The sequence below is a fragment of the Pseudophryne corroboree genome, chromosome 2 (assembly GCF_028390025.1).
Source record: "Pseudophryne corroboree isolate aPseCor3 chromosome 2, aPseCor3.hap2, whole genome shotgun sequence".
NCBI lineage: Eukaryota > Metazoa > Chordata > Amphibia > Anura > Myobatrachidae > Pseudophryne > Pseudophryne corroboree.
Genome location: NC_086445.1, coordinates 354,013,436 through 354,037,620, shown reverse-complemented (window position 1 = coordinate 354,037,620; position 24,185 = coordinate 354,013,436). Strand labels below are relative to the sequence as shown.

At 48.6% G+C, this 24,185-nt stretch overlaps 1 protein-coding gene across 5 annotated transcripts in view; it reads right to left on the bottom strand.

The window, feature by feature from the left end:
• Positions 1-2,566: 2,566 nt before the first annotated feature.
• DCUN1D2 (defective in cullin neddylation 1 domain containing 2) overlaps positions 2,567-24,185 on the bottom strand; it is a 127,179-nt gene continuing 105,560 nt past the window's right edge. For all 5 annotated transcript variants that reach the window (XM_063953110.1, XM_063953114.1, XM_063953111.1 and 2 more), the window contains one exon: positions 2,567-3,431. In XM_063953110.1, the coding sequence (XP_063809180.1) occupies positions 3,352-3,431 (80 nt within the window). In that variant the 3' untranslated portion in view covers positions 2,567-3,351. The remainder of the gene's footprint in view (positions 3,432-24,185) is intronic.

Below are 24,185 nucleotides of genomic sequence, written 5' to 3'. Positions count from 1 at the left end.
CGTCAGGATCAGAATCTGTGGGGTCAGTATAAACGCCATCCTCATCAGTCGAGGTGTCAGGGACGTTGGTGGATTGTGAGGAAGTAATTGCCCGCTTAGAGGACCCCTTGGTCTTAGGCGGGTGAGGGTTAGACTTCTGAGTAGTCAGTGATTGGTTCAATTGCTGTAACTGAGCAGACAGTTGGTCCCATAGGGGGCATTAGTCTAGTTACCAGCATATTCAATAGCGTGGAGAAGGTAGCCCAAGGCGGGTAATTTTGAACCCCCATTGCTACGATCCCACTGGCGGCAAGGAAACCCCAGACCCTGAACCCTCAGCTGCTATATTTTCCTCAAAGGTGTCTGCAGTGTCACCACCACACAATATGGGATCAGCCCCAGCACCATTGCCCTTTGTAGCTGACATATTTGAAAGCTCAATGCAAGGCAACCCAGTACAATATCAGCAGCAGAATATCTGACAAGAACCCCCTGTGCAATGCAACCACACAAACAGGGAATTCATGAGGTATATGGGTGACTAAAAATCACAGAGAAAAATACACACCAAGTATATCCTGTGAAATACCTATATTAAATGATAAACCTGATGCACCTATCCCCCTCAGGTTATAGAATATAGGGATAGCAATCTGAGTGAGATACCAGAAATGGAGGTCAGACAGCAGCTATATGCACACACAGAGTCACATTGTACATGGCAGAAATTATGACATGCAATAACACTGCACTGGACTAGCAATACAGAGTAGTACTAAGTATAGCTATACACTCAATAGATATAACAATGCACAGTAAAGACTGGATGTATATCACAGGGTACTTGTACTATATAACCCTGACTAAATGCACTTTTTCTTAACTAACACTGTCAGCAGACATTTAGAATACTTAAGCGTCCTGTAAAACTCACAGTGCTGACATGCAGGCGGCTTTACAGGAGGATTTGTCCAAACAGTCCCAGGCTCAGCTCAGCTTGTCCTAATGGCGCCCAAACGCTGACAGGTAGTGAGGGAGAGAGAGATATGCAGCTCCAGGGCAAGAACATTTTCTCTAAATGGCGCCCTGGGGCTGGGGGAGGGGCTACAGGTCAAAGCCTTATCCCCTGCTGGACTTCACCACCAGGTACTGTGGGATATATAATAAATGTTTTTTTTATCAAAACCGACCTGTACCCTTGCCCTGGTGGTCTAGTGGGGTCCCTGTGCTACCACAGTGTCCACGCCAGCACGCTTCCTACTGGTAGCGCAGGATCGCAATTTCCAGCGGGTCCTATCTGGGGAACCCACTTACCTCCTCCCTGATTGCAGCCACGCTATCCTGGAGAGCAGCGGTGGTGTGTGTGACTAACTTGAGAGAAACCGGAGCCTCCGCTGTAGGTAACCGGCAACCAGGGCGTGGAAGTGTGCAGCGCCGCTGGGGAAGGTGATGGAGCTGCAGCAGCAGATGTCTCACTTACATCTAACACTTACAGTGCCTCTGCTGCAGCCCTTGAAGTCTTCATTTTTCACTTTAAAAGTTCTTCTCAGGGCTGCTGGAGCAGCCCCCCTGTTGTATGCCTGCTTACTGCATGGCACCAACTACAAAACTGAGCTCCTGTGCACGGAGGTGGGGTTTTAGAGGAGGCGGTGCTATGCATTATGGGAACAGTCAAAGCTTTTAGCCTGTTGGTGCCTCGGAACAAGATCATACTCTATACCCCAATGTCATTCCCTGTGGAGCCCAGTGTACCCCGCAGCAGAAAATATGTGTTTTAAACCTTAAGCAGTTTATAGCAGATATGAGGCAGAGGAGTCTCGATGCCAACAACTTTTAGTAACTAGAGGTGGGATGTTCCAGCCGCACAACTTTGAGGGAACATTGAATTAACAGCTACAGGATACAACTCCCTAGACTAAGAGTCTCAAGAGAACTTGCTAACATGCAGAAATTTGTGATGTTGCTAAAATGTTCTGTATTGTCCTGTAGAAATTTGTAGTTATTACCAAACCACTTTGTGACGTTTTCCATTATGTGAAACTTTGCCATAAAAACCCCTTGAAAATAAACGAGCGCAGCTCAGAATCAACTTTGACATAGATACTGCATTTGTGTCTTGATTTCTGACTCCCAGATGCTGGTACAAGAATCATCAGACAACTGAAGGATATTGCTAGACAAATAGAATATCCCTAACAATATACACTAGCCCAGTGGTTCCCAAACTTTTTTGGATCATGGCGAACAGAATTTTTTTTCACAGCACCCCTAGGCCAAAAGTTTCTTATTGAGAAATTTATAAAGAAATAATTTAAGTAAATTGTGTTTAGATGTGGTAATGGACAAGATTTGCTTCTGTTTGTCCACGTATTTTATGATTGACAGCCACCAGAACTGGTTTTGCCTGTTACATTGACCATAAATAATTTTAATTGGTCCTGGACCACTAATCCAAGGAACCCCTGCAAGTGTCCCAAGGCACCCAGTTTGAGAACCAATGCACTAGCCCATTAACAATCACCTGTTTTATTTCTTAACATATTCATCTGTTTTTATACTTTAATATTTCAAAATGAATTAATTTCCATTATATTTAAAGAATATTTAATTAAATAAACAATGAATAAAAACAAGGCAAAAGTTATACATTAAGGCTAATTGACACTATAATTTATATTTATTAAATGTACATAGTCACAATGAATACCTGCCCATAAGAGCGTACAGTCTCATTTGTATACTTGGATCTCAGGTAGAAGAGTTTAACCAAGAGGTGGCTGATTTATAGCTATGATCTCAAGCCATCAAGCGGATTACTATCTTCGTAAGAATCATCTGGGCATACGACTACCATTCCCATAATTGTATCAAAGAGCGATAGAAAAAACAAAAACAACAACATGCCATTAGGTTCTATTAGAGATTTAATTTATAACACAAATACTGCTTTTTATATAGATACAATATAATACAGCTGTTCAGAAACTGCTGGTGTTTATTCTGGCTCGTAAACTGAATGGCATGCTCTTTTGAATTATTTTTTACTTAGACTTCTTCAATAAAATGGCCTCTGTTTAAACTGATCCAAAGTATAAAATCATGCAATCTCTACATCCTATATGATACAACCAATATAAGATATGAAGCCAGCATCCTACAAACAGCCAGTTCTCCCACTGCCAGCCAGTGTCCTTATTTTCATCTTGTCCAAGAGCTGTCCACCAGAATGTTCTACGGCAGAAGTCAGACAGTGGCATTTTCCATGTCCATGTGCCCAGGAAACTCTGCCGCATACTCAGTAATTGGCCAAAAACAGTGTTCATTATCTAATGAAATGGCAAAGCATAACTAGTTCTTTTCAAAAGTCTATGGTTAAAGAGGTCTGCGTTTTCCACTCGTCACTAACGGTCTTGCATACTCCACAAAATCATCTATAAGAACAGGCCATGCTCCTGAAAGAAAAAAAAGAATTTAATTTTGCACACTAAATAACAATTATAAACAGGTGTACTTTATTGCATACAGTATTTAAACAGTTACCAGGATAGCATGAAATGCAGTGGATATTATGTACAGTATACAATCACACACTTGTATCTGCAGCCTGGTGCAATTCAGAGGATAAACATTAGATAGATACATTTCAAGATGCCAGCTGTACAATAGACAATTTTATTTATTTAATAAAGGAATATGGAGAGTTATGGTAGACTTACCTTGGTTAACTTTCTATCTTCAAAGTCCATAGGGTCCACAGGAATTACGCTAGGGTGTATGTACTGTAGGTGGTTGGAGCTGATCCAGACACCAGTTAAAAGCTTTAGCTCCCAGGATGCACTGGTCCCTCCTCTCTTACACCCCCCATCCCCCAGCCTAACCAGTTTAGTGAACATGCCCAAAACAGGAGCAGAATACAGGTAAAGGAAGAATGGTATACACAAGAACACACTCAAGAGGGGAACTCTTAGAAAGACCCCATGAAGCCAGGTGCATCAGGATGGCTGCCCTGTGGACTTCGAAGAAAGAGTTAACGAAGGTAAGTCTACCATAATTCTCCTTTTCTTCTTCAGGGTCCATAGGGATTACGCTGGGATGTCTCAAAGCAGTTTCCATTAAGGAAGCATCCTGAAAGGCAAAGGTATCAAATGCATAGATCCTGAGAAAGGTGTCCTGCACAGTTGTTCAGCAGAGGCGCCACAACGGACCGCTGACAAGGGTCCCACAGAACGAGTAGAATGGGCAGTAACCGTAGATGACACAGGGAGGTCAGCCTGCGCGTAAATAAAAAAATGGTCATGCGAAGCAATTGCGCTAAAGTCTGTTTATTAGCAAGCCAGCCCCTTTTGTGAAATCCATAACACAAAGAGCATAGGTTTTCCTGAATGAGCTAGTGCGATTCAAATAAATCCAAAGAGCACGGACTATATCCAAGTACACTTCACCTGAAGAGAGATGATCTGGAGATTGAAATGCCGGAACAACAATCTCTTCATTAAGCTGGAACCTGGATACCACTTTAGGAAGGTAGTCTGCTCGGCTTAATAGGACAGCTCTGCCAGAATGGAAAAGTCAGAAAGGGGGAGGAACAGGAAAGCTTACCCAAATCAGAGACCCTGTGAGTAGAGGCAATAGCAAGGAGCAAAATTATTTTCGCCGTCAGCCACTTGAGGTCAACGGAATCCAAAAGATTCAAACGGATGAGTCTGTAGAGTTCGAAGAACTAATGACAAGTTCCACAGAGCAACTGGAGGGACAAAAGGATGTTAAAGGTGAAGGACACCCTGAAGGAACGTTCTAACATCAGACAGGGAAGCAATCCTTCTTTGGAAGCAGACAGAGCTGATACCTGAACCTTTAGGGATGCCAGGCGGAGGACCAACCCAGCAAGGAGAAAGGCAAACACTCGAGAAACTCTTAGAAGCTGTAGGGTTATAACCTCTTTTTAGAACACCACTAAAAGCAAGAGTGCCAAACTCTGTAATAGATGCAGGCTGAGTCGTGTTTACAGGCCTTGAGCATCGTCCGAACTACTGAGTGGGAGAAATCCTTGGCTCTTATGAGGGATGACTCAAGACCCATGTCATCAAAGACAGACAAACTAGGTCCGGGTGCAGACAAGGGCCTTGAGTTAGCAGATCTGTCCATGGAGGAAGTGGAAAGGTAGTGTCTATGGAGAGACTCTGTAGGTCTCCGAACCAATGGCGCCTAGGTCAGGCTGGGACTATCAATAGCATGTTGCCTCTTTCCTGCTTGAACTTGCAAAGAACCCACAGAAGGAGGGAGACTGGAGGGAAGATGTACGCTAGAAGAAAGGTCCACATTACTGCCAAAGCGACCACAAAGGCGGCTGCGGGATCCCTGGCCCTGGACCCGTAGAGGGGTACTTTGTCATTGTGTCGAGAGGCCATGAGGTTGACTTCTGGTAGGCCCCGTTTGTCCATGAGGAGCTGGAAGACTTCTGGATGTAGAGCTCACTCTCTGGCGTGGACATCCCATTCAGCGTTTTTGTTCTGTGGACTTTTATATGATCATTCATTGGGTGGAATTCAAATGTTTGAAAAGTCAGTTGGGAGTCTGTTTTTTCCTAACATTTGAATCTCCCCCATTAAGTCAACACTTAATGTCGTATTTTCCACTGAATAGGGAACATTTATAATCCATATTTTTTTTTTTAATAGAGTAATTTTTATTCAACAGCGTTTTTATATATACAGACATTTCAGTGTACACTGGGAAGCACATTTGGTATTACACGTTGTTCAAAGCAGTTTTGTCTCCAAGGATATACATATACTAATACGAATGACATTTCCCGTGTTGCAGTTCCCGTGCATTCTTCCCACAATATACATATTTTCTGAAGTCTGTAACCAGGGGGTAAATTTACTAAGATTCGTATTTTCCCGTTTCAGGTCAAAGTTCAATCACGAATGACATCGAAAGTGTAAAACGGCAACTTTTTGAATTTGTTACGATGGATTTACTAAGCTGTCGTATTCGGGTTTTTCTTTTCTTCCGATGTCGATGTCATTCGTGTTTTTTTTGTGTTTTTTACGGCAGTGATTAGCAAAACACTGCCGACTTTTTTACAATTAATCTCGGCCGGATCTGTGTGATCCGTGCTAAGGTTCTATTTTTTTTTTTTTTTTAATTAAACACTGTAAAATTTTAAAAAAAAATTGCGTGGGGTCCCCCCCTCCTAAGCATAACCAGCCTCGGGCTCTTTGAGCCGATCCTGGTTGCCGAAATATGGGAAAAAAAATGACAGGGGTTCCCCCATATTTAAGCAACCAGCATCAGGCTCTGCGCCTGGTCCTGGTCCCAAAAATACGGGGGACAAAAAGAGTAGGGGTCCCCCGTATTTTTAAAACCAGCACCGGGCTCCACTAGCTGGACAGATAATGCCACAGCCGGGGGTCACTTTTATATAGTGCCCTGCGGCCGTGGCATCAAAAATCCAACTAGTCACTCCTGGCCGGGGTACCCTGGGGGAGTGGGGACCCCTTCAATCAAGGGGTCCCCCCCCCCCAGCCACCCAAGGGCCAGGGGTGAAGCCCGAGGCTGTCCCCCCCCATCCCATGGGCTGCGGATGGGGAGGCTGATAGCCTTTGTTGTAAAAGAAAAGACATTGTTTTTAGTAGCAGTACTACAAGGCCCAGCAAGCCTCCCCCGCATGCTGGTACTTGGAGAACCACAAGTACCAGCATGCGACGGAAAAACGGGCCCGCTGGTACCTGTAGTACTACTACTAAAAAAATACCCAAAAAAAGACAAGACACACACACCGTGAAAGTATAATTTTATTACATACATACACACATACATACATACTTACCTTAAGTTCCCACGCAGGTCGGTCCTCTTCTCCAGTAGAATCCAAGGGGTACCTGTTGAAGAAATTATACTCACGAGATCCAGGGGTCCAGGCTCCTCGGGAAATCCAGGGGTAATCCACGTACTTGAAAAAAATAACAAAACGGTGTCCCGACCACGAACTGAAAGGGGACCCATGTTTGCACATGGGTCACCTTTCCACGAATGCCAGAAACCCACTTTGACTTCTGTCTAAGTGGGTTTCTTCAGCCAATCAGGGAGCGCCACGTTGTAGCACTCTCTTGATCAGCTGTGTGCTCCTGTCCTCACTGACAGGCAGCACACGGCAGTGTTACAATGTAGCGCCTATGCGCTACATTGTAACCAATGATGGGAACTTTCTGCCCTGCGGTTGACCTAAAGTGACGTCACCGCTGAGCAGAAAGTTCCCAGCATTGGTTACAATGTAGCGCATAGGCGCTACATTGTAACACTGCCGTGTGCTGCCTGTCAGTGAGGACAGGAGCACACAGCTGATCAGGAGAGTGCTACAACGTGGCGCTCCCTGATTGGCTGAAGAAACCCACTTAGACAGAAGTCAAAGTGGGTTTCTGGCATTCGTGGAAAGGTGACCCATGTGCAAACATGGGTCCCCTTTCAGTTCGTGGTCGGGACACCGTTTTGTTATTTTTTTCAAGTACGTGGATTACCCCTGGATTTCCCGAGGAGCCTGGACCCCTGGATCTCGTGAGTATAATTTCTTCAACAGGTACCCCTTGGATTCTACTGGAGAAGAGGACCGACCTGCGTGGGAACTTAAGGTAAGTATGTATGTATGTATGTGTGTATGTATGTATGTAATAAAATTATACTTTCACGGTGTGTGTGTCTTGTCTTTTTTTGGGTATTTTTTTAGTAGTAGTACTACAGGTACCAGCGGGCCCGTTTTTCCGTCGCATGCTGGTACTTGTGGTTCTCCAAGTACCAGCATGCGGGGGAGGCTTGCTGGGCCTTGTAGTACTGCTACTAAAAACAATATCTTTTCTTTTACAACAAAGGCTATCAGCCTCCCCATCCGCAGCCCATTGGATGGGGGGGGGGACAGCCTCGGGCTTCACCCCTGGCCCTTGGGTGGCTGGGGGGGGGGACCCCTTGATTGAAGGGGTCCCCACTCCCCCAGGGTACCCCGGCCAGGAGTGACTAGTTGGATTTTTGATGCCACGGCCGCAGGGCACTATATAAAAGTGACCCCCGGCTGTGGCATTATCTGTCCAGCTAGTGGAGCCCGGTGCTGGTTTTAAAAATACGGGGGACCCCTACTCTTTTTGTCCCCCGTATTTTTGGGACCAGGACCAGGCGCAGAGCCCGATGCTGGTTGCTTAAATATGGGGGAACCCCTGTCATTTTTTTCCCCATATTTCGGCAACCAGGATCGGCTCAAAGAGCCCGAGGCTGGTTATGCTTAGGAGGGGGGACCCCACGCAATTTTTTTTGAAAAAATAAGCACTTTCCCACCCCTTCCCACTGATATACATGCACGGATCTCATGGATCCGTGCATGCCTATCCAATCACAAATAAAAAAAAAAGGTCTGGTTTTTTTTTAGCACTTTTTTACGAGTTGTAATTTTTCACGGCAGTGTTTTTTTTTTTTTTTGCTTTGCACTTCTTAGTAAATGACCGAGATTCATACTTAAACAGCCGCGTTTTGACCGATGGTGTATTCATTCGTAATTTTTTACTTGGACTTGCAAAAAATTACGAATGCCCTCATCTCTGCCGTGATTAGTGTTTAGTAAATTACCGAGATGACACTTTGATGAAAAAACGGCATCTCGGTCAAAATCGGGAGCTTAGTAAATTTCCCCCCAGGTCGTGATTCACATACTTAACATTTTATAATTTTCCCCCACCCAGGACCTGTATTATAAATTACCCCGTCTAGCAGGCCTTGAATAGCCCACAACCCCTCTACCCCCAAACAAACCCTTTAACTAACTTAAGCCTAGTTAACCTGACATATGTGTGGTGTGGTGTGGCAACTAGATATGTAAACAGCTATGATAGAGGAGAGATGAAGGTCCGGCCCAGCGCCCCAGGGCCCAAATAACACACCGCAACGAAGGCCGGTGCCCTCTAAGTCCGAAGGGCAAGGGATGAGTATGTGGAATTGATCCAGGGAGACCATATCTTCTCGTATTTGGTAAGGGCATTATATTTCATGTATACATAACGTTCTTTTGTTAGGGTATCATTTACCAAACCTTTAAAAGCATGTATCGTGGGAGGTCGCGGGGCCATCCACGTCCGCGCGATGCACACCTTTGCAAGAGCGCACATGCTGCGGGCGTACATGTCTTCCCAGCGGGACCCAGAAACGGGGTCTCCCACCCCCAAAATGCAGAATCGCGGAGTCAGCAAACTTCTCTGTAACCCCGTATGTTCCAGAATCGACCCGACCCCAGCCCAGAACACCTGCAGCAGCGGGCATTCCCATATGAGGTGCCAGAATGTACCTCCGGCAACCCCGCACTTGGGGCAAGCATCAGCGCTATCTGTCCTAAATCTGGCCAGCCTGCTCGGCGTCATGTATGATCTATGCAGAATGAAAAACTGTATCTGTTGAAACCGCAGCGATTTGGTGACCTGCTCGGGTTACCCAGAGCGCCCTCCCAGTCTTCCCCGTCCATGGGACCCACGTCGCCCTCCCATCTCTCCCTAAGACTCGAGAGCGGGTCTGCATGTGTCGTTTGAAGGAGATACGAGTAGGTAAAAGAGATCACCTTAACTCGACCCAGTGAATGTAGAAATGCTTTTATGGGGAAGGGGAAAAGCGTCGGGGAAGAATCTGCGAATTGCGCCCGCAGGGAGTGTCTCAGTTGTAAGAATCTGTAAAAGTGAGAGTTCGGGAGTCCAAACTCCTCCTTCAATTTCTGAAATGATTTCAACGTACCATTGCTATATAGCTGGGACACCGAAACTATCGAATACGGAGCCCATACCTCCTCACCCCCCAGGGACCCCAGTTCACTGAGCAATCTGAAGTGCCACAGAGGAGTATCCGGGTCCATTCCCTCGTACCCAAGCAGGGCCTTCAATGCCAACCATATCTTCATAGCCTGGAAGACAATAGGAGGTGAGAGTCTGGAAGGGTTACCCCCCGCCAAGACCTGTGCCGGGGAAAGACCTGGGTAATAGCATCTAAGGAACGCCCAGCCTAGTCCATCTTCCTCCCCTCCTCGAAGCCACATACCAATGTGTGATAGCTGAGCAGCATAATAATACAGTTGGAAGTGGGGTAAGGCCAAGCCGCCGTCCCTTTTTTGTCTGGTAAGAGTGGATAATTTAATTCTGGATCTTTTATTGGCCCATATCAAGGACGTCAGGACACTATTTAATTTTCTGAAGAAGGCTGGAAATATGTAAACAGGGGACTGCAATAGAACATACAATAGTTTAGGCAACACTACCATTTTAATGAGGCCGACCCTACCCGTCATTGTCAGTGGCAGCTTGCACCAAGCTCTCGATTTGCGCACAACCGTCTGTACCAGAGGGTCAAGGTTTAAGGGCACAAAGTCCGATGGGTCGTTAGTGACCAGGATCCCTAGGTACTTAAACTGGACTGTCCAACACAGCAGTAAGGATATTTTCAGAGTCTGGGGGGGGGGAGCCTATAACGGGCATGATAAACGATTTGGACCAGTTTATGCGGAGACCAGAGTACCCACCAAAGGTCTCTATGACCCGCAACACAATGGGCATATCCACCGCGTAGTCTCGGAGGAATAGCAACAGGTCATCCGCATAAAGGGTCAATTTGTCAGTGCAGGGACCCATACTGATTCCCTCAATGTCCGGGTGTGACCTAATCAAACAGGCCAGGGGCTCCATGGCTATGGCAAACAGGGCAGGAGAGAGGGGGCATCCCTGTCTGGTGCCCCGTGTCAAAGGGAAGGAGGAGGAAATGTATCCATTCACCAGGACCCTGGCGCGTGGATTCTGGTATAACAGTTTGACCCATTGTATAAAGTTAGGGCCAAAGCCCATGCTCCCCATAACTCCCCACAGGTAGGGCCACTCAACGCTATCAAAAGCCTTGGCCGCGTCCAATGAGACCACGACCTCGTCCGAAGGGAAATCATGAGGAGCCTGCAAAATAGTGTACAGCCTGCGCAAATTAATGGATGTGGATTTCCCAGGCATGAAGCCGGTTTGATCGGGATGGATTATAGATTCAATCACCGTGTTGAGACGGACCGCAAGAATTTTCGCTAGGATCTTAGCGTCTGTGGGAATGAGGGAGATCGGCCTGTATGACTCCAAGAGTTTAGGGTCCTTACCAGGTTTTGGAAGCATTATGAGAATAGCCTCGGACATTGAGGGAGGAAGGCAGTCAGCGGCAGATATATTAACATACATGTCTAGTAGCTGAGGTCCAAAAAACTTAATGTACTGTTTGTATAGTTCCGTGGGAATACCGTCACTACCCGGGGATTTACCACTAGGAGCCGCCTCAACCGCCGACGTCACCTCCTCCAAGGTCAGAGGCGCGTCCAGGGCATCCCTAGCCTCAGGGGAAAGTTTAGAAAGGGGGATATTTGTCAGGTGAAGGTCTAGCTCCTCCCCGGAACATGTCAATCGACTATTATATACCTCCCTAAAATAACAGAGGAGCAGCTGTGCAATGTCGGGGGTGTTATCTTTCATGGAGCCGTCGGCGCCAAGCAGCTGCGCTATCGTGGTCCCAGGTCGGTCATAGTGCACCAAGTGGGCCATCAAACTACCTGGTCTGTCCGCCTGCATGTATATATTATTGGCCCTGAACAAGAGGGAGCGTGCATTTTTGTCTGAGAGGTGAGCCAGCCAGGCCTCCTGAGCCGTCAGCCAGCGGGGCCTTCAGCGCAGGGGTGCCCTCAGTCAGGTAGCGTGTCTCCAGGTCCCTACACTCAGTCTCAAGCTGTCTTTTCGTCGCCCTGCGAGCCACCTTGTAGGCAGCAATTTTGCCAATTAAGGTACCTCGCAAATACGCCTTGAATGCATCCCAAACAACCGGAGCCGGGGCCGTGTCCGCGTTATCCGCGAAAAATCCCTCCCATGTGGGCGCTAATTCAGGGCAATCGCCCAGCTGGGCAAGCCAGGATGGATGCAACCTCCAATATGACTGTCCCCTCTGACAGTCCCCGACCAGTGACAGCACCAGGGGTGAATGATCGGACACCCTCCGTGCCTCGTAATGGGCGTCCGTCACGCCAGGCAAAAGCTCAGGTGAGACCAGGGCCAGGTCGATTCTGGAAAAGGAGCCATGTGTACCCGAATAACAGGAGTATTGCCGAAGAGTAGGGTTCCGAACTCTCCAGACATCTACCCACTGCATACTGTCTAGAAACTCTGCAAATTTAGATTTGGGAGGAATCAAGTCGCCCCCCGCTCCCTGTCTCGAAGGAGCCCTCCATCTGTCCAAAGAGGCATCCAACACAGCGTTGAAGTCCCCCAGGCAGATGACAGGAGTATGGGGGGAGGAGGCAACAAATGAGGCGGCCTTTTGCAGGACATCATAGGAGAATGGGGGGGGGGGGGGGGAGAACATACACAGACAATAGGAAAAAATTACGTGAAAACAGTTTGCACTCTAGAAATACGTATCTACCATAAGGATCTGTATTTACCCTGATCATCTCAAACTGTACAGTCCTCCTTATCATCACTGACACCCCTCGGGAATAAGAGGAGTGCGAGGAATGATACGCCCACCCCACCCAAGGCCTGCGGAGCGACAACAGCCTATTCCCCTCCAAGTGGGTTTCACTCAAGCAAATGATATCCGGGCCATATTTCTTGATCATTTTAAATACTAGGGATCGTTTAACTTTGTTGTTGATACCCCGGACATTCCACGCCAGAAATTTCAAGGGAGGCATGTCAGCCGAAGTATCAACAGGGACACAGCTCTTCTAGCAACTACCCGTCCAACCGGTGCTTCGCACTTGTAATCATGTCGTCCGCAGGCCCCGAGCTGGACCCCATAAAGCAGTGCAAACCCACCACACCCTCTGAGTGATAAGTATATAGGCTTCTTAACTTCAAAACAAGCAACAGAATAACTGCTGAGAGGCCAACGGCGGCCCCCAAACTTCCCCCCACCCCGTATACCTCCCCGAACTGTGGTATACCCATATCCCTAACTAAACTCTAACCTTGGAGATCCCAAAGCCTACGGCAACACTGTACCAGGTGTACAGATCAAAACAACCCCAATACAAAACCCTTTTATACGTTAATGTCACTTCTCAGCAAAGTCCAGAACCATTAAACTAGAGGAAGCTCCCTGGACTTATACTTGCGGAATGTTGGCCCATATAGGAGGGCGACCCGGTGTCAGTCTGGAGCCAGCTGGCGGACCCCCGGAGCATATCTGTCTAACCAGGACGCCGCCTCCCTCGGCGAGCCGAAGAACTTTGTCTCCCCGTCCGCCACCACACGGAGCCTGGAGGGGAACAGCATCGAGTAGGGCAGATTCAAGTCTCGAAGACGTCTCTTAATGGGAAGAAACTGGGCCCGGTCTTTTTGAACGTCCGCTGCAAAGTCCGGAAATGCCGACACCCTGATTCCATTCCGGAGTAGGGGGCCCTTCACACGGCCCAGGCGCAGGACGGAGTCCCGATCCTTGTAGTGCAGGAACTTTGCTATAAAAGTTCGTGGCGGGGCGCCTGGGGGTAAAGGCCGGAAGGGCACACGGTGAGCCCGCTCCACTGCAAACTGGGAGGTAAAGGATTCAGCGCCATATGCCTCTTTTAGCCAGGACTCCAGGAAATCTTCAGGATGTGCCCCCTCCTCCTTTTCGGGGAGGCCCACGAATCTCACGTTGTTTCTGCGGAGTCTGCCTTCCATGTCCAGGAGTTTGGTTTGCATCGTCGCGACTTGCTGTGTAACTGCAGACACCGATCGCTGTAGAGGGCCACTGAGGTCCTCCAAGTTGGAGACCCTTGTCTCGGTTTCGCCCACTCTCTCCCGTATTCGCTGGACGTCCTGTCACAGCAACGATAAATCACACTGCACCTTCTCCATTTTGTCCGACAGACGTTGTTCGCTGGCCGCTATGGCCTCCAGGACCTGCTGGATGGAGGGAACGGGTGACTGTGTATTCGCCCCCGAGTCGGCCCCGGCCGAGGGATCCATTCTGGCAGGGGCAGAGAGCTTAGGGGATGACTGCGTCGACTGGGTTGCAGGCTGTCGTGCAAACTTCTCCAATTTAGCCGCGGCCGCGCTCTGGCCACCCCTCACCATCGTATCAATGCCCAGCAAAACTCAGAGTCTCGATATTCAGTGTCAAGAAGTATTGCAGTGGGTGGTGAATGCAGTATCAGCAGCACGCCAGGCACCGGGAGAGCCAGCTGCCAGGCCGATGGGAGAAGGGGGGACCAGGTGAGTTCAGTGGTATATAAATATAAATATAAATCCAATATGTGGTGTTCCAAGGATAAAGGCAAAAGGCAGGGTAGCTGGGACCAGTCCAAACTCCTCCAGCCCAGCACGATCTTCACACTCACTGCACCCTGTTGTGAGGAGGGAGACAGGAAGCTGCAGGCAAGATGGCCGCCCAGCACACAGATTTCCCCCTCTCCCCACCCCGCACCAGCCTTCAGGGGAGCTGAATTATGCCTGTGTGGAGCCCTGGGGGTGCAGGAGTGAGGTGCCGCTGTCCTCCGGAGCTGCCAGCCGCTGTGTCCGCCTCGGGCGCGCGATCGTGCGCGCGCACACGCGCCCGGCGGAGCTCCAAAACTGAGGCCGGGGATTGAGTTGCGGCCTAGGCCCGGAGTCCGGGCGGCCGCTGGCGCGGGCCGGGAGTGCTCGCACAGATCAGCAACTGTGCCTGCCACTTCCCCAGTGCTGCCAGGCAGGAGGGGAGACCGAGGAAGACCGCAAAAAAGAGCCCCAGGATTGTTTCAGTATCAATATCCAGGGAGCTCCTCGATCCTGCTGCCTAGTCCCTTGCCGCCGTGGCCCTATAATCCATATTTTTAACGATTATAATATTGCTTGTATTCTATGTCATTTGCATATTATTGCAGTTTTTAGTAAACATTTAACATTTATTTCCGGCTCTCCATTCATTTTAAGTGTACTGCTGCTCCCACGAGTGCTGCTATTTTTCCATTTCCCTGACGACTGAGCTGTGCTGCCATGAGTGCCATCATTTTGGTAAAGACCCGTTGGTGGGCAGTAGACAGACCCAAGGGCAGTGCCTGAAATTGATAATGTTGTTGGACAGCAAATCTGAAAAATTGCTGATGTTTGGGAGTAATGGGCACATGCAGGTAGGCATCTTGAATGTCTAGAGATGCCATTAAATCCCCAGGATTCAATGCCAGGACAATGGAACACAGCATGTTCATGCAAAACTTGGGCACGCAGATAATCTTAGGCCGATGGGAATCAGCTTCTGAACCAGAAAAAGTGTGGAACAAAAACCTCTCCCCCGTTGTACAGGGAAGAGGGGGGGGGGGGGGGGTGGTATAAATCACTCCTGAATGTAGCAGGGAATGAGTGGCTGTATGGAAGGCAAGGGCCTTGGTTGGACCTGATGGAGGGCGCATACAAAAGAACTGCTGGGTGGGTGGGGGCGTGCCCCAGAAAGGCGAGTGTACTTGTGAGAGGCCACTTCTTGTGCCTTGATGCCTGCGGTGTCTGGCGCCAGGTGGCTGTAAACTGAAGAAGTCATCCTCCCACCCTGGGGACCAGCCCCCATCAGGCGGAAGGCTTGACTTCAGATTTAGCAGCTGGACGTTTGGCAGCCCAAACCTGTTTAGGGCGAGGCTTGGTGGACTTGTGTGAGCCATTCTACCGAGAGAAGGATTGCCTTTAGCCTTACCCTAGGGGCAAAAGGACCAAATAGAGGACAGTCTAGGCTTTGAGTAGCCACTGAGGGCAAAGAGGAAGCGTTAGAAGCTGTCAGGCTAGCCACTATCTTGTCCTATACAGCGCCAAACATGATATCTCCAGCGAAGGGTAGAAATTCAAGCACATTTTTGGAGTCATTGTCCGCTTTCCAGGACCGTAACCACAGGAATCTACGAGCAACCACAGAGGTGGAAAACACTTTAGAGGCCAATAGTCCAGTATCCAAGACTGATTACCCAGGTAAAAGGCTGCCTTCCGGATATGGGAGATGTGGGCCAGTTGTTCCCTGGTAGAATCTGAAGGGAGGCTGTCCTCAAGTGCATCCGCCCAAGCATCAAAAGCCTAAGCTACCCAGGCAAAGGCCATAGCTAGATGTGTAATAGCGCCTACATGCGAATACACGGACTTGAGACAGGTCTCAATTTTTCTATACGTGTCCTCCTTGAGAGAAAAGATGCTGTAGGGATAGGTAAAGTAGAGCTTCTATCAGTAAGCTGATCTGAATGAGGGAATTGAGCTTTAATCACTTTTTGGTGTTTAAACACTGGGGCTTTAGGCTTTGGAGCCAGTTCCTCAGTGTGTATGTCAAAATAAGAATTTACTTACCGATAATTCTATTTCTCGGAGTCCGTAGTGGATGCTGGGGTTCCTGAAAGGACCATGGGGAATAGCGGCTCCGCAGGAGACAGGGCACAAAAAGTAAAGCTTTCCGATCAGGTGGTGTGCACTGGCTCCTCCCCCTATGACCCTCCTCCAAGCCTCAGTTAGGTACTGTGCCCGGACGAGCGTACACAATAAGGGAGGAATTTTGAATCCCGGGTAAGACTCATACCAGCCACACCAATCACACCGTACAACTTGTGATCAAACCCAGTTAACAGTATGATAACAGAGGAGCCTCCGAAAGATGGGTTCCTAAACAATAACCCGAATTAGTTAACAATAACTATGTACAATTATTGCAGATAATCCGCACTTGGGATGGGCGCCCAGCATCCACTACGGACTCCGAGAAATAGAATTATCGGTAAGTAAATTCTTATTTTCTCTATCGTCCTAGTGGATGCTGGGGTTCCTGAAAGGACCATGGGGATTATACCAAAGCTCCCAAACGGGCGGGAGAGTGCGGATGACTCTGCAGCACCGAATGAGAGAACTCCAGGTCCTCCTTAGCCAGAGTATCAAATTTGTAAAATTTTACAAACGTGTTCTCCCCTGACCACGTAGCTGCTCGGCAAAGTTGTAATGCCGAGACCCCTCGGGCAGCCGCCCAAGATGAGCCCACCTTCCTTGTGGAGTGGGCCTTTACAGATTTAGGCTGTGGCAGGCCTGCCACAGAATGTGCAAGTTGGATTGTGCTACAGATCCAACGAGCAATCGTCTGCTTAGACGCAGGAGCACCCATCTTGTTGGGTGCATACAATATAAACAACGAGTCAGATTTTCTGACTCCAGCTGTCCTTGCAATATATATTTTTAATGCTCTGACAACGTCCAGTAACTTGGAGTCCTCCAAGTCACTTGTAGCCGCAGGCACTACAATAGGCTGGTTCAGATGAAATGCTGACACCACCTTAGGGAGAAAATGCGGACGAGTCCGCAGTTCTGCCCTGTCCGAATGGAAAATCAGATATGGGCTTTTGTAAGATAAAGCTGCCAGTTCTGACACTCTCCTGGCCGAAGCCAGGGCTAGTAACATGGTCACTTTCCATGTGAGATATTTTAAATCCACCTTATTTAGTGGTTCAAACCAATGAGATTTTAGAAATTCCAAAACCACATTGAGATCCCACGGTGCCACTGGAGGCACCACAGGAGGCTGTATATGCAGCACTCCCTTAACAAAAGTCTGGACTTCAGGAACTGAAGCCAATTCTTTTTGAAAGAAAATTGACAGGGCCGAAATTTGAACCTTAATAGATCCCAATTTGAGACCCATAGACAATCCTGATTGCAGGAAATGTAGGAATCGACCCAGTTGAAATTCCTCCGTCGGAGCACTCCGATCCTCGCACCACGCAACATATCTTCGCCAAATGCGGTGATAGTGTTGCACGGTTACTTCCTTCCTTGCTTTAATCAAAGTAGGAATGACTTCTTCCGGCATGCCTTTTTCCTTTAGGATCCGGCGTTCAACCGCCATGCCGTCAAACGCAGCCGCGGTAAGTCTTGAAACAGACAGGGACCCTGCTGAAGCAAGTCCCTCCTTAGAGGTAGAGGCCACGGATCTTCCGTGATCATCTCTTGAAGTTCCGGGTACCAAGTCCTTCTTGGCCAATCCGGAACCACTAGTATCGTTCTTACGCCTCTTTGCCGTATAATTCTCAATACTTTTGGTATGAGAGGCAGAGGAGGAAACACATACACCGACTGGTACACCCAAGGCGTTACCAGCGCGTCCACAGCTATTGCCTGCGGATCTCTTGACCTGGCGCAATACCTGTCCAGTTTTTTGTTGAGGCGAGACGCCATCATGTCCACCATTGGTCTTTCCCAACGGGTTACCAGCATGTGGAAGACTTCCGGATGAAGTCCCCACTCTCCCGGGTGAAGGTCGTGTCTGCTGAGGAAGTCTGCTTCCCAGTTGTCCACTCCCGGGATGAACACTGCTGACAGTGCTATCACATGATTCTCTGCCCAGCGAAGAATCCTTGCAGCTTCTGCCATTGCACTCCTGCTTCTTGTGCCGCCCTGTCTGTTTACATGGGCGACTGCCGTGATGTTGTCCGACTGGATCAACACCGATTTTCCTTGAAGCAGAGGTTCTGCCTGGCTTAGAGCATTGTAGATTGCTCTTAGTTCCAGAATGTTTATGTGAAGAGACGTTTCCAGGCTCGTCCACACTCCCTGGAAGTTTCTTCCCTGTGTGACTGCTCCCCAGCCTCTCAGGCTGGCGTCCGTGGTCACCAGGATCCAATCCTGTATGCCGAATCTGCGGCCCTCCAATAGATGAGCACTCTGCAACCACCACAGAAGAGATACCCTTGTCCTTGGAGACAGGGTTATCCGCTGGTGCATCTGAAGATGCGACCCTGACCATTTGTCCAACAGATCCCTCTGGAAAATTCGTGCATGGAATCTGCCGAATGGAATTGCTTCGTAAGAAGCCACCATTTTTCCCAGGACTCTTGTGCATTGATGTACAGACACCTTTCCTGGTTTTAGGAGGTTCCTGACAAGCTCGGATAACTCCTTGGCTTTTTCCTCCGGGAGAAAAACCTTTTTCTGAACCGTGTCCAGAATCATCCCTAGGAACAGCAGACGAGTTGTCGGCATTAACTGGGATTTTGGAATATTCAGAATCCAGCCGTGCTGTTCTGTTTTAGCACTTCTTGAGACAGTGCTAATCCCCTCTCTAGCTGTTCTCTGGACCTTGCCCTTATTAGGAGATCGTCCAAGTATGGGATAATTAATACGCCTTTTCTTCGAAGAAGAATCATCATCTCGGCCATTACCTTTGTAAAGACTCGAGGTGCCGTGGACAATCCGAACGGCAGCGTCTGAAACTGATAGTGACAGTTTTGTACAACGAACCTGAGGTACCCCTGGTGTGAGGGGTAAATTGGAACGTGGAGGTACGCATCCTTGATGTCCAAGGACACCATAAAGTCCCCTTCTTCCAGGTTCGCTATCACTGCTCTGAGTGACTCCATTTTGAACTTGAACTTCTTTATGTATAGGTTCAAGGACTTCAGATTTAGAATAGGTCTTACCGAGCCGTCCGGCTTCGGTACCACAAATAGAGTGGAATAATACCCCTTTCCCTGTTGTAGAAGAGGTACCTTGACTATCACCTGCTGAGAGTACAGCTTGTGAATGGCTTCCAAAACCGTCTCCCTTTCGGAGGGGGACGTTGGTAAAGCAGACTTCAGGAAACGGCGAGGCGGATCTGTCTCTAGTTCCAACCTGTACCCCTGAGATATTATCTGCAGGATCCAGGGATCTACCTGCGAGTGAGCCCACTGCGCGCTGAAATTCTTGAGACGACCGCCCACCGCCCCCGAGTCCGCTTGAGAAGCCCCAGCGTCATGCTGAGGCTTTTGTAGAAGCGGGGGAGGGCTTCTGTTCCTGGGAAGGAGCTGCCTGTTGGTGTCTCTTCCCCTTTCCTCTGCCTCGTGGCAGATATGAATATCCCTTTGCTCTCTTGTTTTTAAAGGAACGAAAGGGCTGCGGTTGAAAAGTCGGTGTCTTTTTCTGTTGGGGAGTAGCTTGAGGTAAAAAAGTGGATTTCCCGGCTGTAGCCGTGGCCACCAAATCTGATAGACCGGCTCCAAATAACTCCTCCCCTTTATACGGCAAAACTTCCATATGCCGTTTTGAGTCCGCATCGCCTGACCACTGTCGCGTCCATAAACTTCTTCTGGCTGAAATGGACATAGCACTTACCCGTGATGCCAGTGTGCAGATATCCCTCTGTGCATCACGCATATAAAGAAATGCATCCTTTATTTGCTCTAAAGACAGTAAAACATTGTCCCTATCCAGGGTATCAATATTTTCAATCAGGGACTCTGACCAAGCTACTCCAGCACTGCACATCCAGGCTGTCGCTATAGCTGGTCGTAGTATAACACCTGTATGTGTGTATATACTTTTTTGGATATTTTCCATCCTCCTATCTGCTGGATCTTTAAGTGCGGCCGTCTCAGGAGAGGGTAACGCCACTTGTTTAGATAAGCGTGTGAGCGCCTTGTCCACCCTAGGAGGTGTTTCCCAGCGCGCCCTAACCTCTGACGGGAAAGGGTATAAAGCTAATAACTTCTTTGAAATTAGCATCTTTTTATCGGGGGCAACCCACGCTTCATCACATACATCATTTAGTTCTTCTGATTCGGGAAAAACTATAGGTAGTTTTTTCACACCCCACATAATACCCTGTTTAGTGGTACCTGTAGTATCAGCTAAATGTAACGCCTCCTTCATTGCCAAAATCATATAACGTGTGGTCCTACTGGAAAATACGGTTGATTCGTCACCGTCGCCACTGGAATCAGTGCCTGTGTCTGGGTCTGTGTCGACCGACTGAGGCAAAGGGCGTTTTACCGCCCCTGACGGTGTTTGAGGCGCCTGGACAGGCACTAACTGATTGTCCGGCCGTCTCATGTCGTCAAACGACTGCTTTAGCGTGTTGACACTATCCCGTAATTCCATAAATAAAGGCATCCATTCTGGTGTCGACCCCCTAGGAGGTGACATCCCCATATTTGGCAATTGCTCCGCCTCCACACCAATATCGTCCTCATACATGTCGACACACACGTACCGACACACAGCAGACACACAGGGAATGCTCTTAACGAAGACAGGACCCCACTAGCCCTTTGGGGAGACAGAGGGAGAGTTTGCCAGCACACACCAAAAGCGCTATATATGACAGGGATAGCCTTATAATAAGTGCTCCCTGTATAGCTGCTTTTATAATATAATTTTTTGCCACTATTTTGCCCCCCCTCTCTTGTTTTACCCTGTTTCTGTAGTGCAGTGCAGGGGAGAGACCTGGGAGCCGTCCTGACCAGCGGAGCTGTGTAAGGAAAATGGCGCTGTGTGCTGAGGAGATAGGCCCCGCCCCTTTTCCGGCGGGCTCGTCTCCCGCTCTTTAGTGTATTCTGGCAGGGGTTAAATATCTCCATATAGCCCCCGGAGGCTATATGTGAGGTATTTTTTAGCCAAATAGGTTTTCATTTGCCTCCCAGGGCGCTCCCCTCCCAGCGCCCTGCACCCTCAGTGACTGCCGTGTGAAGTGTGCTGAGAGGAAAATGGCGCACAGCTGCAGTGCTGTGCGCTACCTTTAGAAGACTGAGGAGTCTTCTGCCGCCGATTCTGGACCTCTTCATGTTTCAGCATCTGCAAGGGGGCCGGCGGCGAGGCTCCGGTGACCATCCAGGCTGTACCTGTGATCGTCCCTCTGGAGCTGATGTCCAGTAGCCAAGAAGCCAATCCATCCTGCACGCAGGTGAGTTCACTTCTTCTCCCCTAAGTCCCTCGTTGCAGTGATCCTGTTGCCAGCAGGACTCACTGTAAAATAAAAAACCTAGCTAAACTTTCTCTAAGCAGCTCTTTAGGAGAGCCACCTAGATTGCACCCTTCTCGGCCGGGCACAAAAATCTAACTGAGGCTTGGAGGAGGGTCATAGGGGGAGGAGCCAGTGCACACCACCTGATCGGAAAGCTTTACTTTTTGTGCCCTGTCTCCTGCGGAGCCGCTATTCCCCATGGTCCTTTCAGGAACCCCAGCATCCACTAGGACGATAGAGAAAAATAGTTTTGACTGCATGCACAATCGTGTGGATATCCACAGTGGAATGTCGTTCTTTCGCAGCCGAAGGAAACTTGGATGGAGAGATATCCTCCTCTGCTTCCTCCAAGGAAGGCTCAGACTCTGAAAACTGCGTAGTCTGTGAGGATGTCACAGCACGCCTATGGGCTTTGATAGCTAATGGTCTGTCACTCTGTGACATTTGCTGACATGCTGCTGATGTATGGGCAAAATGTGGGACAGAGTGGGAGAAAGCATCCATCCAGGGATTATGCATAGTTGGTGCAGGCCAAGCAGGATATGACTGCTGTGTGGAACACCACGGTAGGAGGCGGAGTGGGAGCTGATAAGCGGTCCACTAACTAACATCCTGAGAAAAGGAAATACAGGGTGGTTCCTGTACCGAAGCGGGCTGTGGGGTAGAACAGTTTACAAAAAGACACTGTCCCGTACAGGATCCTGAAGGGATAAACCCGCTGAACAGGATCTACATGTAACCAGCATAGACGTCCCAGCCTCCTTACTACCTTTGCCTTTGGAAGACATGGTAATAACAGTATGACAGTCACGCAGTGAGTGTATAGCCAAAATGCAATGCGACTACCTTCACAAATACAGTGAAATGTGTTCCCTACGTCCCCAACCTCATCTCCCTACATACTCCCTCACGTCCTCTCCCCGACCTTGCATTGCTTTAAACGGGAACTAAAAACCCTCCTGTTCATCACAACATACCCTTCCATCATATAACCCATTGACCAGGTGGCTCAGCTCACCCACCCTGACCATCTCAATCTTACTCCCTTTCCTGCCCTCAAGTCCCCATTGACTTGCTCATGCATCATATCTTCTGTCTGTCTCCCATTGGACTGTAAGTTACTAGGAGCAGTTTCTGAGGTATTATGAACCCCTAAAACCTGGTATGTAAGGGTTATGAAAGAAGGAAAGTGATTGTTATGGCCGACAAAAATAAAAATTAAAAATAGGATTTTAAATTACCTACCGGAAAATCCTTTTCTCGTAGTCCATAGAGGATACTGGGGTCCATTTAGTACCATGGGGTATAGACTGGTCTACTAGGAGCCATGGGCACCTTGAGAATTTGATAGTGTGGGCTGGCTGCTCCCTCTATGCCCCTCCTAGCAGACTCAGTCTAGGAAACTGTGCCCGAAGAGACGGACATACTTTGAGAAAAGGATAGATAAGGATAGTGGTGAGATTCCAAACCAGCACACACAAGCGGAAAGCCAAGCTAACCAAACTTGAAACAGGAACAGCAACGGCTGAATCAACATTACTTAACCAAGTAATAGTGCAGGAAGAACGAAGCACTGGGTGGGCGCCCAGTATCCTCTACAGACTACGAGAAAATGATTTACCGGTGTGTAATTAGATACCTAATTTCTCTTACTTCCGAGAGGATACTGGGGTCCACTTAGTACCATGGGGCTGTACCAAAGCTCCCAAACCGGGTGGGAGAGTGCCGAGGTTCCTGCAGAACTGACTGACCAAACTGAAAGTCCTCAGAGGCCAAAGTATCGAACTTGTAGAACTTAGCAAACGTGTTCGAACCTGACCAAGTAGCTGCTCGGCAGAGATGTAAAGCCGAGACACCCCGGGCAGCCACCCAGGAAGAACCCACCGACCTAGTACAGTGGGCCTGTACAGATTTTGGACACGCCAAACTTGCCATGGAATAAGCATGCTGGATAGTAAGTCTTATCCAGCATGCAATAGCCTGCTTTGAAGCAAGACACCCAATCTTATTGGTATCATAAAGAACAAACAGCGAGACGAGCTGTTCTTTTCACAAAGCCCTCACAACATCCAAAGACTTTGAAGTAGCAGAGCTGTCTGTGACAATCAGAACCACAATAGGTTGGTTGATGTGAAATGCGGACACCACTTTAGGAAGAAATTGCTGACGAGTTCTGAGTTCAGCTCTGTCCTCATGGAAAATTAAATAGGGATTTTTGTGAGACAAAGCCCCCAGCTCCGACACGCGTCTTGCTGAAGCCAAGGCCAACAGTGTGACGTCTGCCACGTAAGATATTTTACGTCCACCTCCTGTAACGGTTCAAACCAGTCTGATTGGAGAAACTGCAGCACCACACTGAGATCCCAAGGTGCCATGGGAGGCACAAAGGGAGGTTGGATGTGCAGAACACCTTTCAAGAATGTCTGGACGTCAGGGAGAGAAGCCAATTTTTTTCTGAAAGAAAATGGACAAGGCCGAAA